The sequence below is a fragment of the Columba livia genome, chromosome 10, assembly GCF_036013475.1.
Source record: "Columba livia isolate bColLiv1 breed racing homer chromosome 10, bColLiv1.pat.W.v2, whole genome shotgun sequence".
NCBI lineage: Eukaryota > Metazoa > Chordata > Aves > Columbiformes > Columbidae > Columba > Columba livia.
This window is the reverse complement of record NC_088611.1, coordinates 5,192,136-5,219,295: the sequence shown is the minus strand read 5'-3', so window position 1 is coordinate 5,219,295 and position 27,160 is coordinate 5,192,136. Positions and strand designations below refer to the sequence as shown.

Below are 27,160 nucleotides of genomic sequence, written 5' to 3'. Positions count from 1 at the left end.
GTGCAAGGATGCTGAGGGCATGAAGTAAGATGAAATTTCCCATTGCAAAAAGGAGGGAAAAATAACTAGTTGTGCTGCCAATGAAGCACTTACTGGTGTTCAGGAAAGAGGTCTTTGAGGCAGAGCAGAACATTTCTGAGCTAAGGCTGTTGAGAAGGGAGAAGATTTTGGTAAGAGCAGAAGACAGGCTGTGTCTCAGCCCTGGCTCAGCTCTTGCTGTGAAAGGGGTGTGTGATTTCACCCTGTAACAAAGAGCTCAGAATAGAGAGGGGGGATAAAAATAACAGTTGCACAGTACAGAAGAGCTGCTGCTTAAGAAGCGTTTTCCCCAGGTTAGGACTCTTCACCCAGGGAAAGAAAGATCTAAGGAGCTCCTGCAGAAGGACAAGATGGGAACAGTTGCTGCTGCTCTCTACAGTGCAGGAGGCTTAATCCAAGGCATTTATTTTCCCCACCTGGCATAGGACAGGACTAAGAGGGACTCTGCATTTCTTTAAAAGGATAGAACCACAAACACAGGTGCTACTGGTACTTTTTCAGTCTCATGAAGTTTTAAGTTCCTTAGCTCAAGCAAGCTTGCTCTTCGTGAACTAGAAATTTTAGGTCTTTCCTCCAGCATATACCTTTCCCAGGAAGAGAAATGAAACTCCAGCAAGAAACACACACTGAGAACCTTTGGCTCAAATACAACACACTCTGTCCTGGGCTCAAATCAGAGTTCAGTAACTGCAGTTCTGAACATGGTGTTTTTCTTTTATTCTCAGCCTTGCTAAAATACATTATGTAGTTTTAAGTAACAGATTTATTTTCAAATTAGTTTTACAAGAAGAGACAAAAGCATATTCTCAAATTCAGAAGATAGAGGTCTGAAGTTCTTCCTTAAACATGCCTTCAAAATGGAGGTCTTTTGCCATGAGCTCTTCTTCTACATCTTCCAAGGCCCACTGATGATCAGTCAATTCTAAAGCTTCCCATTCTGTCTGCATTGACAATAAACAGAGAGAGGAAAGCAACACAGCATTAAAGGAGTTAGAGAAGAACTATACAAAGCAGTGCTTACCTTAAAACTGCAACCAAAATGAAGTTTTATGACAAACCTGACAATCTGTCAGTTCTCTGAAATCAGTGTTTTATGCTTAATTGGGTATTAGATGGTTGGTCAGTGCATCATAAAAATTACATTATCTACTTTTTGAAAACCCACTGACCTTCTGGAATAGTCTATTTCTTCTAAACCAGGTGTCTCTAGAAACAGCTAATTCTGTTCTGAGAGGATCAAGTGCTTTGTGGTTCGTTTGTGACCGAACAGTCACTGTCACAAACTGTAGCCGCGCTCCTCCCTGGCTGTGCCTCTGGCTGGGTGATGGGGGTTTCACCAGGAAGGTACCGAATACAGGAACCTGCAGGAGCAAACCAGCCTGACTTCCCAGGCAGCAGGTTGTGTGTGGGTAAATCTGTGCTGTCAGAAATCAGGGCCTTCCCTTCGTGCACAAGCCGGGGCTGTGAAAGGCAGGAACAGTCTGATAAGCGTCTGTGACACTGCTTAGACTGCAAGACACAGTCAAATCCTGGCAGATTTTCAGATGAGCTAATTGGCTTACTAGATTTTTCTTACCCAAGTTCTACCACGTGCCTGCTGGACTTGTGCTCAGCTCTACTATTAGCACGACTTTTGGGGAGCCAGTTTCTGCTTTGGAACTAGATCTCAAAGGACACAAGTCTTCCTCTGCAAAAGCAGAAGATGGCACGTGAATTCAGCTCTGTATCAGGACTGACTAACTAATCAGGTTTGCTTCAGGGTATTAGAGCTCTGCCAGACCCAGGGCAACTGCCATACCCTTCGTCAGTTGTCAGCTCTAATTTTAGGAAGAGAAATCCAAAGCAATTCGCTTGCTTGGCTAAGGCAGAGGCTGGGTTACATACAGTCCTGTAAGTTCACAGCAAAGGGGAGCGCAGGTGTGAGCACGGTACCTTAAACGCTTTGTTAGTGTCTGCTGGCATGGCCATCGCTGCCCCTGTCATTTGTTCTTGCATCACCCTGGACTGATCTGCAGCTACAAAAGAGAAGCAAGAGGTTCATTTTTATTTGCAACTTTTAAACAGCGTTTTTTGGAGCACAGTGCGACTGGGCTGGTTTCCAGCTATAGGTTAAAAAGTTGCAAACACCCAGAATGCAACAGTAATGTCCCAGAAAGTGTTTTCACAAGACATCTTCTTCCCACCCCCCTACTTCTTAGCTAAATTTACATAAAACATGCAGACAAATTGAGGCAAATATGGTCTTCTACATTCCCCATATCCTCAGAAATGGTATCTGTCCTGCCCTGCATCTAGCATTAAGAAATCTTTGCAGCTTTCCTTAAAACCGATACTTGCTAGACATGAAAGCAAGCCTGAGAGCAAAATTTCTGCACACCAATTAGATGGGAAGGAAAGTATGGATTAATTACCATGGATGTTTACGAGCGGTTTGCCAGTGGCTAGTGCAGGAGATTTGGGTACTTGCTGCAGGTGGTGTCAAACCTGGCCGGTGGAGAGTAACCTCACAGGACTGAGAGAGGCTTTCAAGAGCCTTTTTTGGCTGGAATGTTCAAAATCCTTCCCCAGCTTCCCTCAGAAGTTGTTGCACGGCCGGAGAAGCCAGCTCTTTCACAGAAATGACAGTGACTTACCATTGTCTTGGCCCAGGATAAGGGTGTAAATGCTTCTGAGTCCAAACACATTCAAGAAGTACCAGGAAGCAGAGCTCACCCTGATAAATCAGAACAAGCACAGTTGATTTCAGTTCAAAGCTGGCGTGTGATCTCATTTCAGAAGCACACACAGACCACTCAAGGGTTTTCTAACACATTCAACATTTTCCAAGTGAGTATTCGACCTTGCTTGCTGAGGACACAGGCTTACCAGGACGCATCCAAAGTGAGCAGTTCAATTCCCTGCTGCAACATTGGTTTAAAACGCAGCGTCAGAGGAAATGGGACCTTTGCTGCAGGATTAAAAAAAAAAGCCCAGTTTCACAAAGTGACACTATGTAACTGTGACTGCGAAGGGGAATGTCTTTTTGTTAAGGAAAAGTAAGAAAAATAAATAGTATTTTTGATGCATACACCCTGCATTATACAGTCACCAATTCCGTGGACAGGTTCAGAGGACAATCCACTGTATCAATTTGAAGTTTAGACAGCTTTAATGAATTTTAATATTGTTTTAGTCACTAGAATTGTTGCCAAATACATGAGCTATTTTATTTGTGACCATAACCGGTACTCTGAAAACCATTTTCCTCCTTTGGTATGGGGCAAGCAAATCAGAGCAGTTCATGGTGTGAACAGCAGCAGCGCCACAAGCCAAATTCACGCTGCTTCCACTTAACTGATTTCAGGTAGGAGAACAAATCTCTGGTGCAGCCCAGACCCCTGAGGTCGTCACCAGAAACACGGCCAGACCCGTGGGCTGCGTCACTTCAGACACTTACTTGTGACAAATCCCGAAAACGTCATGTTGATCCAGCCACCGATGAGGATCATAGGCAGAACGTTGGTTACATTCCCTTTCATCATGTCTGTCAACATGGTAGGATCTGCAAATCATAGATATGATATAAAGCAGCAGCTTATCACAACAAAGGGAAACAAGGCATTACTTAACCACCAACATCTGCTATTTGAATCAAGAAACTGCAAGACAGAGAACAGTCCTGTCCCACGGTCTATCCCCTATCTATTATCTTCCCCTGTTGTAAAATACTTTGCAAAATAGCAAATGTGCAGCTGCTGCCGCTGAAAGGTTCTTGTGTTGTCTGCTGTGTCTGGTCCCGTCCCTTGCTCCAGATCTCTGAACTCGCTGGACCCTGCTGCAAGCTGATTTAGCTAGAAAAGGGACAGTGAACTATCCAGCCCATTTGCTGCTGAGGTCTTTGGCCACGTTAGTAAGTTAAATCGGTTTAGAGAAGATGCTGAAGGAGATGGTGCAAAAAACTGGAAAAGGAGACCCGTGAGAGCAGGACTCCCCATTTCTGGTAACACCGAGGTGCTCGTGACCTCGTGAGACGCTGCAGGCAGCTGGAGGCTGAAGTTAAGCAAAATGAAGTGACCCAACGTGTTGCTACCAAAGAGAGGGATCTCGCTCCCCACAGTCCCATCCCCTCCCTCACATTCACTGAACTCTTTGCAAAGCCGATTCGCCTTCCTGCCGTGGAAGAAAATTACAGTTTTCTACCCAGCTTTATTTATGGTACCTTAACATACCTGTCATTGGTGAAGGAGGCACTACCTTTCTTTTTGTTTTCTTAAAAAATCCATCCTCTGGGTTATTAAAAAAATACTTCCGGGTCAGGAAAGACTGAAAACACAAAAAGAACGCAATGCCAACACCATAAGACATGAAAGGACAGAAACGTTATTGCTTGTTCAGACATGTGTGGATGTTACAAGCTCTTTCATAACATCCTTCTTTCCCGGAGAGGTACTTCACTGCCGTGTGCTCCACAGCTCCTCGCGTTTCTGCTTCCCTGGATCCAGAGCACCAGCTCTCTGGCTTTCTAAAATTCTTAAACTAATTCTAAGAATTCGCTGAAGAAGAATCCGGGTTAATTAAAGAGCTTTTAGCACTTTGTGCAAAGTTCTTGCTGGCGCTGTAACCTCACCTGGGTGTTCCTGCTCCAGCAGGGGGACTGGACTGCATGAGCTCTCGAGGTCCCTTCCAATCCTTCACATTCTGTGGTTCTGGTACATCAGACATTTTCATCCCCCCCCAGCTGACTTCTGGATTTCACAACATAGACATTTGGCAGCAACAGAGCCAATACGAGCAGATGATTTTTAGTCCAGCAAACGTTACGGCTGACACGGTACAACCCCCTCGCTATCCCAAGCTTTCATTAAGTCGCTGTGTATTTGTTGGCAGATATTAAACACGACGGTTTGGACGCAGCCCCCATCCTGCAGGCAGCTGACACCCCGAGCGGTGGAAGCCACCGTCAGGGTCCTGTGCGCGGGATCCCCGAGCACCGGCCGCCGGGCGCCCCGCAGGCGCTGCCCCGGGCCCTTGTGCGGACACCGCGCGACACCGCGTGCAGCGCCCGCACTGGTCACCCTCCCCGCCACGCGCAAAGCCGCTCGCGCAGCTCCGCACCTGCTTGGGGATGTATTTTCCGTTTTCCCGAAGGACTCTGCTCCGAATGAGCACTTGGCTGCAAAAGAGACAAGTGGCGTCAGCGGCGGGGGGCCGGGGCCGGGGCTGCGGGGGGGTGGGAAGGGAAGGGCAGGGCTGCGAGGCGGCGGGGCCGGGGGCGCCCTGACCTGTCGGACACCTGCTCCTGCGTGAGCCGCTTGTCGCTCTGGAGGAGGATGGACACGTAGTGCCGGATCATGCCCACGAAGAAGGTGATGAAGACGATGGGCAGCACCACCCACAGCCGGATGTTGGAGTCCAGCAGCAGCTCGGGCTCGCTCATCTTGGCGCTCCGGGCCCCGGCCGCCACCGGGCCGCCCCGGCTCCGCTTCCGGGCCCAGCCCTTCCGCCGCCGCCGGAAGGACGTCACCGCGCACTGGTGGCGGGAAGCTCGAGCGGGAGCGGCGGCTCCGTCGCGTCTCCGTCGCGTCTCCAGCGGGGACCGGGCGGCGGCGGCGGCCCCGAGCGGCCTCGGCCCTGGGACAGCGCTGCCCCGCAGCCCCGGAGAGGCCTCTCCTGGCCGGGGACACTGAGGTACCGGCGACGCGGGCTGGCTGCCGCGGGATTCGCCGCGTTGGGGGCGGGTGCGGGTGTGGCACGGGGAGGAGCGGCCGCTGCCGGGGCCCGTCCGCCCGCACCGCAGCCCGGGGCTTGTCCCGCTTCTCCGGGGCCGTTCTGCCGCCCCCGGTGTGTCTGTGGCTCCTGTGAGCGGCCAAACGCCTGAAACTGACCAGGAGGTGATCAAGCATGAGTTCCACGAGAAACTGAATTTTAGAGAAGTGATGTGTTACACTGCTTAAATATAACAAGGTCTAAAGTCTTAACCTGTACGGCAGAAAAATGTGGTGTGATACTGGTTAATCAGGCAATCTGGTTTTCTCTGAGGAATTTCAGTTTCTAGTGCATTTCCCTTCACTATTCACCAACATGTTCTAGACCCGCTTAAAAAATCCTGAATTAAACTAATGTCTGCTTTGCTCACTTGTCTTTTTCCTGCATTTTTCTAGGCAGCAACAAAGGGTTTGTCACCATGGTTTCGAAAAGGAAATTGTCAAAAGTTGACGCTTCTGAAGAGAGCTGCAAGGCGGACTTGTCCAGTAGGTGCCCGGGTACCACCTCAAGGGGATGGAGACCTGTTAGTAGACACAGCGGCTCCCAGGCAGGGGGAAGGGCGAGATGCCAGTTTTGAAGGCTGATTGTTAGGGACATTGTAGATCTTCAAGCAGTTGTTAAAATAAATCGCAACGAGGTGCCATATCTTTTCTCAGCCCCTGTATTCTCATACCTTCAATCAGTGTTTGTCATCTTGAGCTTTGCTGCCTTCAGAGTCTGCAAATTAATCACATTTGATCAAAACTGACATCTGTAAATCAAACCAAAATAACCTCTCTGTGTAGCTGGAAGAAAGATAGGGCTTTTTTTCCTAAGAGACAGGTCTGGTGGGAGAATCTGTATTAGGCCACGGTTTATTGTCGCCTTGCAGTAAATGTTGATACGTGTTCCTCTCATTTCCGACTAGAAGGTTAATTTTGAATTCGTTGTGTATATAAAGGATCCTTGCAGTTTTTCTTGGTGAGTATATGTGATATAGTATGTCTTGTTTTCTCAGAAACAAAGAAGTCACGGATTTCTGATAAGGAAAATGTTTCTGCCCACGGTGGAGGGGAGAATGAGGGAGTCTTTGAAGAGCTCCTTAGAACATCAGGAATTATACTGAAAGCTGGGGAGGGACAGAATGAAATAGGTATGGCTTTAACACTCGCTCTGTGCTTGTATCTGATGAAAACCTGCAGAGATGACTGGAACAAAGTAAAGATGCGTTTTACTTGTAGAGCAAAAATGCTTGAGCCAGCTTGTTCCAGAGTTCAAGCAAACCTTCATCTGGCTTCATAGTTGTTATATACCTCTTGAATTGCACAGTTTGTGCTGAATTCATTGCATTGCCTGAACTCATTACACCAGCTTTTTGGGTGTACACATGCTAAGTCAAAACATTTCTGAAAGATTTTTGGAGGTATATTGAAGAAGATTAGATGGCATCTGTGATTACAGTATTGAGTTACAGAGGCAGGAGCTCTGAAAGAGGAAAACAAACACGTCACGTTGCCTTTCAGCTCAGACAAGGCCTTCAGGAATTTGTGTATTAAGCCCTTTTAGTGCTGTTAACTGCTCTCAGCCCAGACTGGAGAAAGCACAAGTGCTGATACCGCTCAGGCTTTTGCGAACTGGACTTTTCAGTAGAGCAAACGCAGAGGTATTGGCAGACAGGCTTGAGAGCTTGTGCTTAGTGTAGCTGTTGTTATGATGTCCTATGGATAAAATATGTCCAGTTCTTTATTTGCTTTTTAAACTTTCTCCCTAGCTGTAGATCAAATGGCTTTCCAGAAGAAGCTCTGCCTGGCCCTGGAGAAGCACCCTGCTTACCCAAGTGTACGTAACAGCCTGTGCTTCGGCAGGAGCCAGCTTTAACGCTGTTTGCTGTGTAGCAAAAGATGCAAATGCAACTGCCTGTCCCTGCAAGTCCCTTACAAAAGTATGCAACACGGGAGCTTATCTTGGATTTCTCTTGTCCAGACTCTAATTCTCAGTGTTGCTGTCCCAGCAGTTTGGTCCTGTTGTCCTTGTGCTGTATCTGTCTCTTCTCGGCTGTTACATCTGAATAGTCAGACACAAAGATGACCAGCATGTGTCTCTGTTAAACCAGCCTTGGTGTACGTGCTCCAAGTTTGGTTTCGCATAATTCCAAGTGAAAGTGCTGCGCTTCCATCACCTTGCCCCGTTGAAGTACTAAATTGGCGATATTATTCAATAGGCAAGGACTCTTAAGGGAGAAAAATCACTTGCTTAACTTTCTGGTGGAAGCTGCATCTGGTTTCGTGATGGCTGGGAGCTGGCACCATTAAAACTGCCACCATGTGGTGCTCCTCTGCAGTCAACAAGCCCAACGTGAAAGTCCTGAGGCCAGTGATTTGAATCCTGCAAATCTTGTCCCATTAGGTGTTTTTGTCTCAGCTGAAAAGGAAGAAAGGCAAAGCCCTTTTAAGTCAAAGTAAAATGTGAGACTGTTGCTTAAGAGTTATTTTTTAGAATAATCAGTGTTTCTTTTTGGAAGCGGTTTAGACTAGAGTTCATTTATTATCCAGCATTTCTTTCTGTCACAGTTTCTGTCTGCCCGCAGTTCCCTGGCTGCCTCTTCCCCAGTTCTCTGCTCACAACCAGCACCCTAAAGACAGGGGTTGATCGGGGCATCTTTTCAGCAAGTGGGTAACTTCTCTCTGCTTTGCAGGTTGTGAAGCAATTTATCAGCGGCTTGGAATCTCACATCAGGGACAGAAACCAGTTCAAGAACTGTCTTTTGCCGTGTGCTCCCGTACGGACTGAGGGGTCGAGGTCAGAGAAAATGGTTTTTGTCTTCTCCTTCAAACAGAGCCAGTCTCTAGTTAAATGTCATGTAATGTTGAGCAAAGCACAACAGCACTTGTTTCTTATGCAAAAGTGACAAGTGTAATACATTGCTATTTAATAGCAGTAAGTTTAAAGTGGTAAGTCACAGGCTTTACTAGCTGCCTGTTGCATACATTGGTCTCCATGGCATTTTATGGCAAGAACTAAATACTGGGGGAAAAAAAATTGACAGGGCTGGTGAAGGTAAACTGTTTTTTGGCAATTTTTCCAGGGCATACAGGTTAACCACAGAGACTTTTGCATTTGCAGCTCACACTATTCTTGTAGAGAGTAAACTTGTGCAGAGCTACAGTGCTGTTTCAAAACTTTGTATGTGTGTCTGTGGTTACTGTATGTTACCATAAGTCATTGTAAGTGGTGGGGTTTTTTGTGTTTTGGGTTGTTTTTTTTGGGGGGGGGGGGGGGAGGGTGCTATTTGTTTGGTTTTGGTTTTGTTTTTTAAAGCAGCAGTGGAAAGAGTTACAACCTGTTCTAACATGTTTTTATTACAATTGTGGTGGAATCTTTCATCTTGCAGCACTCTGGTGCACTCGTATTGTGAAAGCCTCATTAAACTGCTTCTTGGAATTAAGATCTTACAGGTATGGAAACCCTGGTTTGCTCTTTACAGTGATGTTGGTTTATTTAGGGATCCTTTTAGTTATATCAGTAGAGGATTAACAGAACAGCTTGTGAGACAGATGAGGCTACATATGGAATGATGTCCAGTTTCTTGTTTGTTTAGGGACACAAAGATGCTCAGGGTGTGGAGCACAAGGCATACAAGAACAGACAGAGGGAGCTGGGTTTGTTCAGTCTTAAGAAGAGAAGATTAAGGGAGATTTTGAGGTCTTCAAATATCTAGTTGTGCAGTGTAGAGAAAACAGAGCCAGACTCTTCTCAAAAGTGAACAGGGGCAGGGTGAGAGATGATGGCTCAGGTCAACCATGGGAATTTCTGATAGGATATAACCATTTCCACTGTGGAGAACGTTTTCTTTAAGTGCTAGAACAGGTAGGCTAGAGAGGTGATGGAAACTCCATTATTGGAGGAGTTTAAATCTTGGAAGTGTTTAAAAATGGGCAAGATGCTGAGCAACCTGCTGGCAGGAACACATTCTGTTAAGTTGTGCACCAGTTGCATCAAGATGTATATGGAGTTGAAGATGACAGATGTCTTGCCAAGGAACAGGAAACCTTAGAGCAGCTGTGGATTTAAATACTCTTATGATTATGTGGTTTGTTTTTAAGTTCTTGTCTTAAATACATTTTTATAATTGAATTTGGGCAAGGATTAAAGGGGGGAAGCATCAGAACTGCAAAGGGAATGGGAAGAGCATGTGGGCACTGTTTTCAAACTTACCTAAAGTTGATGCTTTAGATTCCTCTGTAGTGAAAAGCAACTCAGCTGGGTCTGCGAGAGTGAGAGAGAGCACAGTTTGGCCCAGAGGAATTGTACATCCCACCTGTATGCTCTGCTTCTGTTAGAATATGTGGATAGTTTATACCACTTTCAGCATTTGTGGTTTTCAGCTTGCAGGCTGGGTGCCTCCTTTCTGGCATTAGGGAAGAGATTTCTTATACAGGAAATATTTTTATTTGTCCTTTTGAGTCTTCTATTCTCTGCACGTATTTCATCTTCTGTGGAAAGTCGGTTTTGGTGGCAATGCCACAGCACAAGCAGTAAATCATCATCCTAACACCGTCTTTTTGCCTTTCTTCTAGCCTGCTGTTGTAACACTGTTGCTGGAAAAGATCCCTGAGTTCTTTTTCGACACGTGAGTATAGACTGTCTTCTCTCTACCTTGAAATAAAATTTCAAGGACAATCACCAGCTGTGTGACTTTACCTGTTACTTGCACTGATGTTTTTTTCTTACATGTGTAAAAATATCCCTGAGGTACCATGACGTTAAACTGGTGGGTGCATAAGCGGAAGATGAATTTATAGAAGCAGGAACACAAACATGCCTCGTGATTCATTACATTTAGCTACTGGCACAAGCTTGGGAAGTATTTCAGCAGAGGGACTATGGAGTGTCTCACTGTTTAAAAAAAAGATGGAAATAGCTGGCAAAGTTTTAGGAGGCTGCTAGATGCAAACAGGCCGCCTTTTAAAAATACAGATTGTGTTCAAACAAGGACAACAGAAATGTTTTTGAATGTGGAACATCATAGCAGAGTGAAGGATCGTGAGGCGCAACATTGGCAAGTCTTGAACGCTTAAACTCTTTTTTCAGTGTCCTAGATGCTTGATACAGAGTTAGTGAAACAGGTCAAGGGACAGAAAGAACCTGATACAGTATTTGTTTCAGCGCTGAGCATCAAGCAGGATACAAATGCCGTACAGGGGTTGATTCTAAGGAATTGTCTCTGAAATATTGCCAGAGGAAGGTTCAACACAATCACAGGGGCTGAATTGTTTTCACTCAAGAATTCTAAAGGTTCTTTGGTGTAAAAGTGATAAGCTATTGATTGTGCTGTGAACCCTTTACTAAGCCTTAGAAATGGATGGTGTTACAGTAATCTATCAAGCTGTAAGAAGAGTGAAAATTTTCGGTGTATTAGTGACCAGTTAAAAATGGAAAGAAAAAATGGAGCTAAGTGGTCCATTTTGCAATAGGAGGAGCTTGTTGGAACGGTCCCATGGAGATCTAGGTTGTTGGGCATGTTTGGAAATGAAGTGTGTGGTAAAAATTTATAGTGATGATTTCCATGACCTAATCTAAAACTAATTGTGACCTATTTTTTTTTTTTTTAATTTTGTTTAATTATGGGGCAAGTAACAACATTCATTCAGGTAATCTGTAACCACACCCCTACTGACCAGCCAATTTCTCCCAAATCTGACATAAAAGCACAGACCTGCGAGACCTCTGCAGGGTTAATGCCCGTTGATGCCGGGACAGAGGACATTCAGTTTATTGACTTACTGTAGGAAGGGCTGGAGAACTTGGTTTATCCACATGATTTGGCAACAGCCACCTGACTAATACGTATTTGCTCACAGACCAGTGTGCCCCGATGTTACAGAGTAGGGAAGGCATCTTAGACAGTACAGCTCCATAAACCTGGTTTTCTTAAATACTCAGAGTAAAAATAATCCTGATTGTATAAATACAATTACAAACTCAGTGTTCTCACTGAGGAAAGGCATCTTGTATCGGTACTTCTCTTTGTTTCTTATTTTTAGTATCAGTTCCATGCTTAGCAGTAGTCAAAGCAGCAAACAGAATGTTAGGGAGGGAATGTGGAACAAAATGGAAACCATCATGTCACTAAATGCGTGGTACAATCATGTTGTGCGTGTTGCATGCACTTCAGGTTGGGCTGTCACAAAAATATAGTCAAACAGTTTCTATGTAAGTAGGAAAAATATTCTAGATAGAATTCTGCCTGCCTTCAAAGGAGATGATAGATGTCTGTAAAAGCAGGAAAGATGTAGAAAAGGTAACTGAGGAAGGTTTAACCGCTGCTTTTAACAATGCAGGGCAGCAAACAAAAAAAACAGAAGTACCTTTTCAAATTTTACATAATTACCCTGTCAAATGCAGCGCTGGAGAATGTCAAGGTTAGAAAATACACACAGTTGTGTTTGTGAGTGGTGTGGTTTGTGGTGGTTTTGTTTTGGTTTTAAAAGCTTAGGGAAACTAATGGGGGATAAATGCACTGCTGCATAGCAGACATTGAGTGGGCACCGGCTTCTGCCTTGGAGATTTGCTAAACTGCTCATTGTTGGAGACCGAACAGAAACTCTGTGAAAAGATTGCTCTGTGAATTCCCTGTTGCCTAAAACTTATCCAAAAGCATCTTAAACTGCTTACATTTGGGGACAGGGATACTGGGCTCAGAGATGTAGGCTAAGCTGGCGTAGCCAGCCTTACAGTAGGGTTCTTCCTAGATGGTGCCAAAATCTGTAGGGCTGTTAATATTTTCATAACATGGTTTTGATAGTTGATTAATTTGAACTGCATCTCATGGTCTTGCTGGCCAGCAGCAAAGCTTTTGAGTCTGCCTGTAGGTCTGACTAATCTCTGTTTCACTTTCTGCTGTTTTAGTGTGGGCACCTTTGGAACTAATTTTCCCCGGCTCATCGTCAATCAGTTTAAATGGCTTGACAGGCTTCTTGACAGTCAGGTGAGTACTGATGGTACAATCACATTTGTGTTTTTTCCAGTCAACTTCTGTCAGGTGGGATGAGATCAATTATTGTGCTAATGAGAACTGATGTTGTTTCCATATTCACATGCTGAAGGAGAGATTTAATTATTTCTGGTTTATTATGGTTGCCTTCAGTGATTTTGAACATCGCCTTTTACTATTTTTCTCCTTCTCTGCTCTAAGTCTCCTTGTTCCTCTTGTCCGCAGGATCTCGTCAAGAAGTTAATGCAGATGGTCAGTGTCTCTCCAGTAGCAATCCAGCATGATATTATCACCAGCTTACCTGAGATCCTGGAGGATTCCCAGCAAAGTGAGGTTGCCAGAGAGCTCAGGTACAGATCATTTGGTTGGGTTTTTTTGTTGGTTTTGTTTTTTCCCTTGCACTTAGCAGAAAAGGACATGCTGCATTCCTGCAGGTTGCACCGGGACTGACTGAAGTAGTAGGACAACAGTCTGTTTCTGTTATCGGTGACATACAGGGACAGCTGGCACTGGCTTACAGTGTTTCACTTGAGCTGTTATGCTCTTAGGGCTTCAAACATACTCTTATCTAAAAAATTATTAAGCTCTTGACTACCTGGATACAGCAAAAGTAGAGTCCAGTTAAGTACTCATTGTTTTTGTTGGCTCAGTCTGTGATCAGCCACTTGGATATTACTATAGCCAGCTTTTGATTTGGCTTGGATTCTGCTACAATAACAGTCAACGTTGGTTTTATTGGTTAAAAAAAACCCACAATACATGAAGCAGAACTTTCTGGCTATTTTATACACATTTCTCAAGCTTATTTATTGACCCAAAGAACAGGGAACATAAACCAAATAGCTATCCTCCCAGAGAGCGCTACCTTAAGCTAAGCCCTTCCATCTGTCTTTTTTTATAATGTATTCATTTTAAACAATTTTTCCAGTAGTCTTAGCCTATATTTAATTATACACATCACTGTTTCTAATTCTTATCATTACACAGATTACTTACATTTATGCCCGTGCTAATTCTTTTCGCACCTGTGGTCGCTATTTCAGCTTACACCTGCGAGTGGCGCATCCTATTCCTCTACCCTCTCAAAAGCAGCTGTAGCTCTGTGTTTCCATTCTCAGTTTACTGTCTCAGCTCCCAGATGAAAAAGTTCCACACAATTACATATTTTTTTTTAATCAAACTCCTCAAACTTCTGTTTTCTCTACCTGTATTTTTTCAAAGCTGAGAATTGGTATCAGCAAGGCCTATTTATTTCTATATTCTCAATAGCCTCTGCCCATTTCTGATGTGGGAAACTACTCATTGCGTGTTGTAATGAATCAGGGAGCACAAAGAGAATTACAATAGAATTATTGTTATGCTGAAAATGACATATTTTTCAACTAACACAATTCAAGTGGAACTTCTTGCCAGAGAAAGGTTGTAGAAACTTAGATGGCAGCCAAGAATGATGAATTTTGGGAAAGGAAAATCCACAAGGCTGTTAAACACAGCTGCAGCCCCTTGGTCAAGAAGGTGCCAAACAGCAACTTGCTGGAAGCCAGACCAGTTTATAAAGGAAGTATTTGCAAATACTTTTCCAATTCTTAGTCTATTTGTTCACTATTGACTAGTATTGGGAAAGGGACACTGAATTAAACAAGTATCTGGTTGTCACCATGATGCCTCTCGTAACAGGTTTGTAATTCTTAGAGCAAATACTGTGACTAGGGGAGAGGTCACACAAGATGGATTCAACCCCTGGCTTTGGTGACAGTCTCAGTTACACTTTGCTGATGGCACGTTCAGAGGACAGAAGTGTGGCTAGAAGGTATCAGGCCCAAGTGATGTGTGCCGTTAAATCACATGCCAGCAATTTCACTAATTTGTTCTATTATGGTGAACCCCAGACCTCTCAGTTTTCAAGTTCTTGCTTGAGGCTTGTACCAGGTCTTTGTCCATTCTCCCTGTCTTCACAAGATTTGAAAAAGGTAGATTCTTCATATCTGCTCCTAATCAGCATCCACAGAATCACAGTTCTTTGTGGTCAGAGATACGTGATAATTTAGAGAACGTTTTCTGTATTGCTGGTGGCATGTTTAGTTGTCAGCTTCAGAGGTGTTTTTTTGCAGTCACCACAGAAACTACTGGAATCATACAACTTACTAAAGATCCATTCATGGATCTATTAAAGCGAATCATTTGTTTTCTCTTCCCTGTGTATCAGCCTCTTACTGAAGCAGGGCAGACGGCTAACAGTTCCGATCCTGGATACCCTGTTTCGTCTGGATCTTGATGCAGAACTTCTGGCTGAGGTGAGAGCTTTTACCGAGCAGTTGAGCAGAACCCAGCCCCTGCTTAGCAACGTGACAGCTAGAAATGTTTGGTCATTCAAAGTATTTTGCTAAATCTGACTCCTACAGGCCTTCAAAAGTCCTGAGCTAGCTGAAACTGGAAAAGAGTCAGAGAAAATAAACCAGATTTGGATACATGCGTGAGGGGTTCAGTGAGGAGCAGAGAGAAGTTTTTTGGCTGTTACAGCATGCATTCAGAGATTTCAAACACATCTCTCTTAGTAAATGCAAAAGCATTTTGTTCTGCTGCAGTGAATGTTTACTGCCCATCTTAAACCTGCTTTTTGTCACTATTTCCTTTTCTGAGGTGCAGTGACCAGACTAGACAGCTGTATTCCAGGAAAAGCAGACTGGCGAATAAATCATCCCATGGTCGTAGTTTTTCTCTGCAGAATAATGATAAAGGAGATGTTGTGCCTTGGGTCTTCTGCACGTGCTGCATTGTTGCACTTCTTGCAGTTAGGCTTCTTATGAACAGAATGAAATTGGTTCATTTGGGTCCATTAAGTACAATTTTACATACTGACCAAAGGCCTGTGCTGTGTAACAGTGTACACCTCCTCCATACTTTTCCCTTTTAAAAGCCAGTTCTTGCCAAGCTCTTCTTGGCAGTGACAGGTCATATGTTAAGGGTCACTGGCTGAAAGTGGCAGCCTAGGAGGTTCAGATTGAACGTTTGGAAGAAACAAGTTAGGGTGTGCAGCACCGACATAAATTATCAGAGAGGTGGCAGGGACAGGGGGTTTCCGCCATCCTTGGGTTGTCTTCAAGACTCAGTTAGCAAAGCTGAGGCCAGTATTCCTGCTCCGAGCTGAGGGCTGGGCTGTAAAACCTCCAAAGATTCCTTCTCACTAACACGACAACGTTTCTGCGAACCACAGTCTGACAGCTGATCCGGTATTATGTTCTCAGGTGCGGCAGTCTGCCATGACCATTGTGCCTTCTGTAAAACTGGAAGATTTGCCTGTAGTAGTAAAATTCATCCTCCATAACGTCAAGACAGCAGACGCAGTAGAGGTACAGTATTTTCTCTATGCTAAAGACCAACAAGTTGTCTAATCCAGTGCATGTTTTAACAGAGAGCAGTTGCTTCACACACAGAGATGTTTCCTTTAATGTTTTCAACTAAAATTTTTAATATTGCCAAGGATCAAAGCCCGTGCAGAAACTCTGTCTGTCCTTTGACATGGATTTGGGTCTGCCTTAAGGCACAGGGATTGAAACCACCTCCTTTCTGCTGGCTATTGCAGATTTTTCTCATTTGTTCTTAGAATTTCTTTTTGTATAAACATCTTAAAGAACTGAAAGCAGTCAAACTGTCTTGAATTAAACTCTTAGACTGAAAATCTGTGGTTAGGTGGCAAATTTAAGCCTTTGAATTTTATCTAAGAGTTTTGTATTGTACAGACCTTCTAAGGGTTTTAAATTCCAGAAGTATCCAACAGACCTGGGACTGCAACTCGGTAATTCTCTTCTTCATTCTCCACTGAGTTCTGTTCTAAATCATGTTTTGGAAACATCCCTACAAGGGTGGTTCTCCTGTTGGAGGACTGTTTTCTTTCTAAGATGTAAGCTTCCTCAGTTTTTGAAGTTGCTTTATCTATGGAAACATACTCAGAGTATTTTTTAAATAGACCAGATATGATTTGTCAAGCCCGCCTTACTGTACCACTGAACATGCTTTTTTTCATACTTTGAGAAAGCCTCAGCTTAAGCCAGATGTGGATTGTGATCTGCCTAGATCTTTCAGGGAGACCCCTGTGAAAACAGCATGTGTACAACATGCAGCCCAGTCTGTGCCGGTCCACTACAATTTGACAGCAATTGAATGGGTAAATTCACGTGCCCCGGTATTCCTGTGGCTGTCATATATCTTGCTCTGCTGCTAAACAGGATAAAACTAGTTCACAGCAACACAGAGCAGATACAGGTGGGAAATTCATGGAGTAACTCTTAAGAATCCTGTTCTGCTTTCTTCATGCATGTGCCTGATGGTGAAGTGTGGCTGGTTCACTTTCTAACTATTAAAAAAAAAAATTGAGCTTATAAGACTTTACAAATACATGAGGTTTTGATTTGTCGTTTTAAGTGTGTTCTGTGAGATTGTGTTTTCTTTTCTCAGCCTTTTCTTTCCTCATGTGTTGCTGGGACTTGTGTTTTACAGGTGATTTCTGATCTTCGTAAGAACTTGGATCTGTCTTCATGTGTCCTGCCCCTGCAGATCCTAGGTTCCCAGAAGAAGCTTAAAAGCCAAGTCCAGGGCAGGTACTAGAGCTGATTTACATGATTCTCCAAGGGTAACATGGGACAAGAGAATGTTTGCTCTCCTTTAGCTGGCCTCTCTGGCACACCTGGTTACATACTTGATCCTCATTTATCCCAGGTAAAGGTGCTGACATCTTTATTCCTTCCCGCTTGGTGCTAATATAACACATTTGTCAATCCTTGTGGACCCGGCATCCCCTGCTGTGCCTGTTGTCCCTTTTGAGCCATCTGCATCCATGTCTGTATGGGGGTATGAGACTCCTATTACAATAATGTTGCTGCTAGTTCATCTGTTTCAAGTTCCCTCCAATATGTCTTTGGTTGATTCTGCAACCTCTGCTTCCACCCTTTTGTGAAACTCTCTCCTGAAACTCACTCTCCTTGTCAGAGCATTCCCTCTAGAGAAAGGCTGCTCTAAGTAACTGCTGGGCTGCCTTGTTCCTTTTACTACAGTATTTGTAATGACGGAGTCTCCTCCTTTCTGATCATTTACAGTTCTTCCATGAGCCAAGTAACCACCAGCCAAAATTGTGTGAAGCTGCTTTTTGATGTGATCAAGTTAGCCGTGAGATTTCAGAAAGATGTCTCTGAAGCTTGGATTAAGGTGAGATGCTTCAGTCCTTGTTTTCCTTATGTAATTGGACTCATAGGTTGAGCCTGAGCCTTTCTTGTACTCAAATGTGATACCAAAAGACAAACATTAGTCCTTCGTTTTGCTGATACAGGCTTAATCCTTTGTGCCAAATTAGCTGTACTTCTTCAGAAGTCTGCTTTCTTCCTCAGTTACGGATTTCACAGTGCTTGAAGGTGGCCACTGGGCTCCACCGCACAGACCCCAAATCTTGAAATGCAGGATAAACCTGTTTCTGCATGTTTACAAAAGGGTTTTGGAAAAAAAGAATCTTAGGATTTTTTTCTTTCTGCAAGAAAGAAGAAAGTATGAATGTTGAGACTGAGCTGTGTAAAGCCCTAAGGTGACTGAAAATGTCCAGGAAGAAATCCATATTGTCAGGTATTGGGCTAAATTTAATTTTAAATTGCATTTCAGTGTAAACCATGAGACTGTTTCTTGTTCTCAGCCCTTTGTTTCTCAGTTCCTTTTCAAGCCTCATGTTATTTGAGAATATCCTTCTTCAGGCTGAATTTTTATGCTGGTTTTTTTTTGAGCGCCTTCTGGATTCTTTGCTGTTGGCAAGATCCAGTTTTCTGGCTGTGATAGCTGTCCTGCTGTAGAGGAGAGAAATCTGCGAGCAGTGCTGCTTTCAGTGGCTGCCCCTCGGGAGTTCATACTCTGGCATAACATCTTTCTTGTGTGTTTGTTTTGTTTTGTTTTTGCCCTTAGGCTATTGAGAACAGCACGTCTGTATCTGACCATAAGGTAATACTTCTGCCTTGGCACTGGTCTGTGGGAGTGTCCTCTTCTGCTTCTGTTTTCAAGGGCTTTCTTAATTGCTGTAGGTGAAGAGACTTTTCTAGTTGGAGCAGAAACTGCCAGTGATGTTGCACGGGTGGTTCTTTTGGTATTTGACTTGTTCCTAGTATACCAGCTATCCATTTTCTTTGTAACTCCTTGTTCATCCCTTCTAAATGCCAAGGGACGGAGTTATCCTGCTTTAATTCTGTCCTGTTGGGAAGATGAGGTTTCTCTACAGTTGTGGCTGTCGGGGCTTTTCGAGCTCTTGACTTTCTTCTCAGTTTTCATTTCAAAGTGTGTTTTTGTCTGGACTGTTTATCTTTTGAGCATGATAATTGGTGACTATTTCCTCAACAAGGTTCTGGATCTGATAGTTTTGCTGCTAATCCACTCTACAAACACCAAGAACAGGAAGCAAACCGAGAAAGTATTGAGGAGCAAAATTCGGCTGGGCTGCATATCGGAACAGCTGATGCAGAACGCCTTCCAAGATCATTCAGTGGTCAGTGCTGATTCTGCTTTGGGATTCCCTCTTTAACCTTTCAAAGACCTTGTCCGATGATGATTTAACCTTGTGCTGCATTATTTATACTATTCCTGTTATGTACACTCCTGTTTTATATATTTTTGGTCCCAGACCAATCTCCCAAGCAAGGCACGTGTCCTCTGTTGTAACTGATACATAGGGTTTTTTGGGGGTGACCTTTCCTCAGATTTGGATGGGCTTTTTATTTTGGTGCAAAACCTCTCAGCCTAAGAGATGTGGGCTAGCCCAAGATCTCCACTGTGCTTTCCAGAAATACTAGTGTCTTCCACAATGTTTTTAGAAGTTCCTATACATACATACACCATTTTTCAAATGTAATGGTTTCTAGGTCTAAATATATGTATATATATATTTGGCATATGTTTGTAATGTAATGTAAATTACCATTTACTATGAGAAAACTAAAAGATCAATGAAAAATTATGAGTGCTGCTTGTCAGAGGTAGAGGGCAGATGAGAAACACTGAAATATAAATTTTAAATTAATTAATTGAACTGTAATAATGCCTTAAGTAGGCATGTTTTATTCTGAACATAATTGGGTTTAATTAGTTTTTCATTTAACTCCCTTCCAGAATAAGATCAAGTAAATTAGGCTACTTTATATCTGAGTAAGAGCTTGTTATTCAAAGGAGCTCTGTGTGATTAAGCTAACTTGAAAAGTTAACTTAGATTTTTCTGAGTGTCTTGATGTAGCACAGTCCTTCTGTTAAAGTGAGGCCAAGAGTGCGTCTGTCCTGGGGCTTTTGTTTAGTGGTATGTTGCTGTAATGTGACTTCCCTGGTGTCACCCATGAGGGATATGCTGCTGTGAGCTCTGCACGTTGGCTTCCTAACCAATCTGTAGATCCTTTCTGTGGAGAAGGTTTGGAGAAAATGATTCTGGTGTGTCTTATCTGCTCTTGTTACCCATCTGTGTGGGAGGGGGCTGTCAGAGAAGGCAGGGAAACACCTACTAAACTAGGCAAAGCTTTCAGGATAAGCTCCAGCGTATTCTGTATTTAGAGAACAGTGTGTTGAAAACAAACAGCATTAATCTCCTCTTTCATTATGTCTGTATTTCAGGTTATCAGAGACTTCTTCCCTTCCATCCTAGCACTTGCTCAGACGTTTCTGCACTCTGCACACCCAGCCATAGTCTCCTTTGGCAGCTGCATGTACAAACAAGCTTTTGCAGCCTTTGACTCTTACTGCCAGCAGGTACAGTGTGATGACAGCAGCTGTTTTATTAGTGTTTTCACTTTGTTCTAGAATGTATGTCATGATCCTTTAGAGGATGAGGGTCTGAGGCAGCTGGAAGCCTTGGGAAGAGAGGTCTGTGCTGTAGATAGGCCAAGCAGAAGATGGGGAACAATCACAGCAAGACTCTGGTAGCCCGTGACTCAAGCGCAGAGACTGCTGGGAGGAGCAGGGAGCGAGCAGGCAGGCCTCAGAAGTGACAGAACGAAAAATACTTATGGAGCAGAGGGGACTGTGCAGGGTTTGCTGCAATTCAGAAAGCCAACAAGTTGGCTGAGGTCATTGGGAATGGACCCCGCAGTCGTGGAGGAGATTTGTTCATAAATCCGTATTCCTGTACTTAGTCACTTGGAGCATCCTCTGTTTTAAAAAGCCATCTGTGTAGTTTGTATTGAAACTTTTTTCTCTTTCCACGGATAACGTGCTGTGATGGAGAAGTTTAAACATATTTCCCTCAGAGCTCTGACCAACTTGGACTCCTTCTGCAGATTCTGAAACAACCACATACTAGACTGTCAGCTCTGACTGGGTTCCTATAGACATGCTGACATCAGAAAATTTGGGGATTGAAGACAGCTCTGCACAAACTTGTGAATGTATTTGCTCTTTTTTGGGCACAGTATGTTTATAATTAAGACTATTTCCAGTGTTGTATCTGTATTACTTATTACAGCAAACTTTACAAATAGACAAACAAAAAATCAACAGTAAAAACCTGGGATATGAAGGCATACGATGTCATATGCAACAAGCTAGTGAGTCTAGTAATACTTCGAGATGTCAAGAATTTCAAAAGAGGATGGCTGTATTTGCATTTAGTGACATAGAAAAGATCCAGAGCCACAGATAGGGGGTGGGAATAGAGAGGTCCCTGTCCAGACGTCAACTGAAGTAAGGCCAGGAAAGATTTTTTGAAACAAAAATGTCAATTTTTGAACTGCTGGTGATAAAGATTATGAAGACACTGGACCTGCTGAAGTTAGAGGCAATGTATTGCTGGGTAAGGTGCAGTGTTCTGCGTGCCTAAGAAAACAGGGTAGATTTTTATCATGCTGTGTGATGGTGCAGCAAAGAGCAGAAGCTGCAGCAGCGTTGGCAAGCAGACAGGAAAAAATTGGTGTTGAGCTGCTTTATGGAACTGTGGAATCTTTTAGAATGGAATAAAATTCAGGCTCAAGCAGAAAGAATATTGTGAACATCAGGAGTTAAAGAGCAAACTGAGAAGGGCCTTAGAATAATATGGTTGAGTTGAGGATGATTATCTGTACTTGATCAACGTATTCTGTAGGAGCAGAACAGGGCATTTTTCTGCTGACATTTGACGATGGTTTCTCTGGGGGCTTTTTCCTCAGGAGGTTGTGACTGCTTTGGTGAATCACGTGTGCAGCGGCAATGAGACAGAATTGGACATTTCCCTGGACGTGCTCACTGATTTGGTGGTGCTACACACATCGCTTCTGATGCGCTACGCCATCTTTGTGAAGGTAAGAATACACACTGCAGTTCAGGACCCTTACACCACTTTGCCTCAAATCCAGAATAGGTCAGTACTTTTCAGAAACAGAGGCAATGGAACAATTTGTACCTGTGAGGCTGTCTGTCTTGAGAGACGCATCTGCTGTGAAGGGTGAGCTGTAAGAGAGGGCTGTAGGACTTTTTGACAGGGGAAACCGAGACAAAAATGTTACCCTTCCCTGTAAGTGGAGAACGCTTACATTGCAGGCGTGGAATGACACCTATGACAGAAGGAAAAAGGTGTCTTTATTAGCATCAGCTATTTCAACTACTTGGGAAAAACCTGCCCCCTTTGTGGACTGCCTGCTCTACCATATGGAAAGACTGACAGTTCTTCAGCCAGTGTTTAAATTCTAAAACAAAACTCCTGGCAGGGATGGGGAATGACTTATGTCCTAAAATTTAAAAGAAGTACTCAATGGGGAAACAAAACGGGTTCCTAACTCCTAAGAGAGACGGGCAGGGTCAGGCCTGCCCAGTTGCTTGTTTCCAAATGCGGCAAAAGTGGAGACTGAGGGAAGAGCAAAACAGCAGGACAAGCGTGTAGCAATACTTTTCTTGAACACTCCCCCATCTGCGGTGATTTGTAGCTTAAGGACATCCTGTATTTAAGAGCCCTTGAAGAGTGAGGCTGTGTGGATTCCCCCCACCCTGCTGACTTCTTTGATGCCCACTTGGTGGATTCTGTAGTTTAAGTACACACTGTGGGAAAACTGTGTACTTCTTGCTGTTTAGCTGGTTGATTGTTAAATTTAAATTACCTGCTTAAAGTATGCTAAAAAGGCATTAAGACACACAGTAAGAATTTGCAATGCAGTCTCTCACAATTCGATGGGTATAAAAGGAAGAAACGGGACTCGCTTGGCTCCTGGCAGAGGGAGGATGTGATAAGGACTCCGGTTTCAAAGTAGTCATCGAAAGAGACAACGTAAAACTCCTGCTCAAGGTTAAATGTGTTGTCAGAAGTGCGATGGGAAGTACTTGCCCACAGCAGTCTGCTGAGACCTGCTGACCTTGCTCCGGACCTTGTTTGCATGTTCTTGTGCTGGCAAATCATTTACAGATGATGGTTTCTGTGGGCTGATCTTTGCTACATTACCAGAGCTTGTACGTGAAACACATCAATCAGTGCGCTGGTCAGACTTCAGGCGCTGGCAATAGACCGTGCTTGGTGCATCTTGGAGGTGGCTGAGACACCAGCCAGTTGCCTGTAGAAAGATCCATGGGGCTGCAGGTGCCTGGTGCATTTACACTGAGCTGGAGCCTCTCCAGCATGGAAAGAACATGCAGATCTTAGCACAAATAACCTCCCTAAACAGCTATTTTTTTAATCTTAAAGCTGGGTGAATTTTCTCGAGGGATGCAAAAGCGCTGATCTAATCCTGTCAAACTCAACACTTAGTTTCAAATCCTCCTTGAGGTTAGCCAGTAATAGGAGAAAATCATGGCAACAAAACGCCATCTCAGTGCTAGGGAAGCCAGTGTGGCTCTGGGAAACAGTTGGACTGTTTCTACTGGAGCACTGTAAGAAGAAATATCCTGAGGATGCCAGCCAGCACAAAAAAATCCACCCCTACATTGTTAATGACTCGGATGTTACAGGGCTTGTAATGGAAACGTTAACAAAAAACCATAATGTTCATTTTGTCAAATACTTTGAATGCTGTGACCAAACCTGGTTTAGCTGTCGCTAATGAGATGGGAGCGCTCCGAAAGTGCTGTGGTAGCCAGATTGTTCTTCCCATTCAGCCTCTGATAAAACAAACCGCAATAATTGAGGGCAGAGCAGTAGTTCTGCATTCATGTTTATTTAATGCAAATGTTACTTTTTCCTGCCTGTACAAAAAGGTAAAGTTAATTGGTTTCCCTGCTGTTCACAATTGGTGTATTATTGGGAACATGGAAAGGGATTCTTGACATATAACATCTGAGCTGGTTTGTGGCTTCTCTCTTACAGACCATTTTAGACTCTACACAGAAACTGAATCCATGCCAGATCCGGAAGCTTTTCTACATCCTCAGCACGCTCGCATTCAGCCAGAGGCAAGCAGGAAGCTATATTCAGGTAAGCAGAGACACAACAGAAAGGAGTTCAGTTGTTTCCTCCTTAGTCCTTCCATCATTTGGAAGCATTCAGAAAGCACAGTTCAGCTTCTTCCCCAAGATGTTCACCTTGATTCAGCTGCTTAATGTTTGTACTCCAGAGACAACAAAGACTCTCATGTTGGAAGAACTGAGCAACGCAGCATAGAGGACTCAGCTGTGGAGTGTTAGACTTAACACCTTTTGTTGCCTCCATTTTAAATACGAGAAGCTATCAAGCTTGGCCTGTCTAACTTCGTATTCATTTTATTTTGGATACCTGGTGTGACTCAGTTGCAGCATAACAGTGGTGGTATCAGATACCTTTGTCTCCGTGTCTGACTCCTTGGGCATGGCAGGCATCCGATAAAAAATATCTCAAAGACATTTATTTCACAATGGAGATGTCTGGGTTTAAAATCTTCCCATTCATGAAGCTCTTCTCCTAGAAATTAGGACTATTTGTCTTTCTTTGAGTCCCTGCACAGTTTCTAGTTGCAGGTATGTTTGCACTTGGTAGCTTGAGACAATGAAGGAAAACCTGCTCTTCTCTTCCTGATTGATCTGTGGCATGGAAAACAACATCTCTGTACTTGTTTCCTCACACTCACCCTGTTAAGATGGAGCTCTTCACTAGCAAAATTTCCAGTTGTATGGCAGGTTTAGCTCATTTCTGAACTGCTTTGCTCAGGAATTTCCACCCCTGCAAGTCTCTCTGTCTTACAAGTGACTTGTGACAATTGCCTTGGCAACATACAATGTGACTTTGTGGCCCAGAAGTACTAGCCATCAGGAAGAAGTGTTCTGCCTGTCACCCTCAAATAGCAAGAAGAACGGGAGGAGTATAAGATCCAAGATTTATTCTGAGCTGACAGTTTGTGTCTGTGAGGATCCAGTGTTGGCAGTTTGACTCTGTCCTCAGTGATGCTAAAGACCCCACAGGTGGATCACCAAAGAAATTGGACACGAGAATCGTTGGAGGCAGATTAGGCATTTGTCCTCTCATTGCACAGGTTATTCCAGAGGCGTGTTGTCTAGTGAAGGGCAAGGAAGGATGGTATAACTATGTACTGTCCTTTGCGAGACCTTTGCTTTTATGAAGCTGCTTCTGAGTTCTCACCCATGCTCTGTCGCAGTCTGAGAATGCTGCTTCTCATAGCAGGGATGCTGCTCTTCTGCCATAGTGGCTGTTTAAGCTAGCAATAGCGCTGTTGCTAACTGGCTAAAATACGTGGGTTTTCTGCTTAGTGCATTCATTGTTCAACCCTGCTTCAAAATAAATTACTTACTCATACCTACTTTTAGATAACAGGAAGCTGAGCTCTCCCTTAGATTTGGTCAGGACCCACTTGGCAGCCCCCTCCCCTGACTGACTGCTTAGCTAAGGTGTCTGTCTTTTTTCACCCACCGTTTATCAGTTTAAGGGATCAGGCAGAACACACCCCTTTGTCAGAGACTATTCTGGACCTCTTGGTGGCTTCCCTATTTTAGCCTCTGTCAGCCGTCCATCCTCATTTCTCAAGATGACGACTTCCTTGATTAGCGTTCTTCAGCCGGCAGTGCAGGTGCAGCTTGGATTCCTGCAGCGGATTTGCTGCACACTTCTGCGCTTTGCTTTCCATCTCTTCAGCAAGTGTTAGACTTCTCATCCAGAAGACTGGTCTCTCAACTTTCCTGAAGCATCACACTTCTATGACTGAGCGTGCTTCAAGCTTTCGGTGTCAGGAGACCTCTCAGTCTATCATTAGCAGTCCAGGTTTTCACAAGTCTTCAAAGCTGCACCCATTTGGGGAAAGTGCAGCTGATCAGCTGCTTGACACAGTGTTGAAATAGAGCATGCCACATCGAGACCTGCCTTGGGCTGATGGAGCTGCTGCAGAGAAGCCTTTATAATTGTGGTGGACATGTTTGCCCACACCCAGGGGACAAGGAAGGCAGCACAAGGAATGTCTTAATCCCAAGTGTCCGATATGCTGTAACCTACAGCTCTCTTTGGACCTTCACCAAAAACTTCTCTATCCCTCAGCCTTCTGAAGCTGACAGTGTTTCCAAGGGCAGCTCTGCAGCTGTTTGTGTGTGAAGGGCTCAGAGACCATCTGCTACTATTTTTTAAAATATATTCTTCTAATAATTATAGAAGAAACCTGGGCCAACTACATGTTCTGTGTAGCAATTAGAGCAAGTCAAAGTGAGTCACTTTTAATGCTGTTTGCAGCATTACCTAGAGTTGTAACCAGTAGCCTCATAATAAAGGAAATTGCAGAATGTTGATTCCTTTTGAAAGCTGTAATCACAGTAAATGCCAGTAAACCCTGCCCCTGCTGCTTTTGGAGATGACATTAAGGGAAGACAGCAACAGAACTGTGAGTGATGCACACAAGTTCCCCTGTTGTGACATGGTCTGTATCATTCTTTTTAGGATGATATGCACATGGTGATCAGGAAATGGCTCTCCAGCACAGTTCCCAACCACAAACAAATGGGCATTATTGGTGCTGTAACCATGATAGGCAGTGTGGCATTAAAAAGGTGAGAAAGAATGCGGCAAATATGAGTTTAACGTGCTTTCGGTTCAGACCAAACCAGGAGTGGGACAAAGAAAGGAGGGCATTGCCTTCTAGCTCATTAACATCTTGGTCAAATCCAGGAATTTAAAACTTTACTGCAGACTGCAGTGTTTGGTGTCACAAACTGTTCAGTGCTGCTCGCCTGCTGCTAATCTCAAAGGCATCCTGAATTTCCTGTTAGTGATGGATGCCTTGAGTAGCACCAGTGCTTGGAAAAAAACCACTTGAACACTGTGTTGGACTGACTGCAGACCAGCTGCTGACACTAGGGATGAAAACCTAGTGCGCTCCGTATTTGAACACAGGGAAATCCAAAAGGGAAGCAAGGAGAAAGATGGTTACTGTTGTGCTGGGCATCGGCATGACAATTTCTGATGTACTGTGTAAATAATTTACTAACAACGTTCATAAACCAGGCAAACTCCTGACAAAAGCTGTGACA

The 27,160-nt window shown here is 43.9% G+C and overlaps 2 protein-coding genes across 2 annotated transcripts in view; one reads left to right on the top strand and one right to left on the bottom strand.

Annotated features, from left to right (window-relative positions):
* Positions 1-727: 727 nt before the first annotated feature.
* Positions 728-5,539, bottom strand: EMC3 (ER membrane protein complex subunit 3). Its single transcript, XM_065075038.1, has 8 exons — positions 5,301-5,539; positions 5,134-5,191; positions 4,248-4,341; positions 3,476-3,580; positions 2,905-2,986; positions 2,673-2,752; positions 1,972-2,054; positions 728-980 (listed from the first exon to the last, which is right to left on the bottom strand). Exons 1-8 carry the CDS (start codon positions 5,453-5,455, stop codon positions 852-854), a joined length of 786 nt encoding a protein of 261 aa, XP_064931110.1. The 5' UTR covers positions 5,456-5,539; the 3' UTR covers positions 728-851.
* Positions 5,540-5,564: 25 nt separating this feature from the next.
* Positions 5,565-27,160, top strand: part of FANCD2 (FA complementation group D2) — a 44,337-nt gene continuing 22,741 nt past the window's right edge. Inside the window, exons 1-19 of the mRNA XM_065075030.1 lie at positions 5,565-5,706; positions 6,180-6,269; positions 6,782-6,916; positions 7,535-7,602; positions 8,459-8,562; positions 9,155-9,218; positions 10,341-10,393; positions 12,673-12,751; positions 12,983-13,107; positions 14,964-15,051; positions 16,003-16,107; positions 17,255-17,355; positions 17,851-17,959; positions 18,698-18,733; positions 19,128-19,271; positions 20,381-20,515; positions 21,907-22,038; positions 24,027-24,134; positions 26,571-26,680. Coding sequence (XP_064931102.1) covers positions 6,203-6,269; positions 6,782-6,916; positions 7,535-7,602; positions 8,459-8,562; positions 9,155-9,218; positions 10,341-10,393; positions 12,673-12,751; positions 12,983-13,107; positions 14,964-15,051; positions 16,003-16,107; positions 17,255-17,355; positions 17,851-17,959; positions 18,698-18,733; positions 19,128-19,271; positions 20,381-20,515; positions 21,907-22,038; positions 24,027-24,134; positions 26,571-26,680 — 1,763 coding nt within the window. The 5' untranslated portion in view covers positions 5,565-5,706; positions 6,180-6,202. The remainder of the gene's footprint in view (positions 5,707-6,179; positions 6,270-6,781; positions 6,917-7,534; positions 7,603-8,458; positions 8,563-9,154; positions 9,219-10,340; positions 10,394-12,672; positions 12,752-12,982; positions 13,108-14,963; positions 15,052-16,002; positions 16,108-17,254; positions 17,356-17,850; positions 17,960-18,697; positions 18,734-19,127; positions 19,272-20,380; positions 20,516-21,906; positions 22,039-24,026; positions 24,135-26,570; positions 26,681-27,160) is intronic.

What these genes read in the sequence shown, in the direction of transcription:
- EMC3 (XM_065075038.1), bottom strand. Translation starts at nt 5,455, where the DNA reads ATGAGCGAGCCCGAGCTGCTGCTGGACTCCAACATCCGGCTGTGGGTG. An exon ending in CAGGAGCAGGTGTCCGACAG is followed by an intron (nt 5,192 to 5,300) that starts GTCAGGGCGCCC and finishes TCTCTTTTGCAG; the next exon opens with CCAAGTGCTCATTCGGAGCA. An exon ending in CTCACTTTGGATGCGTCCTG is followed by an intron (nt 2,753 to 2,904) that starts GTAAGCCTGTGT and finishes CTGATTTATCAG; the next exon opens with GGTGAGCTCTGCTTCCTGGT.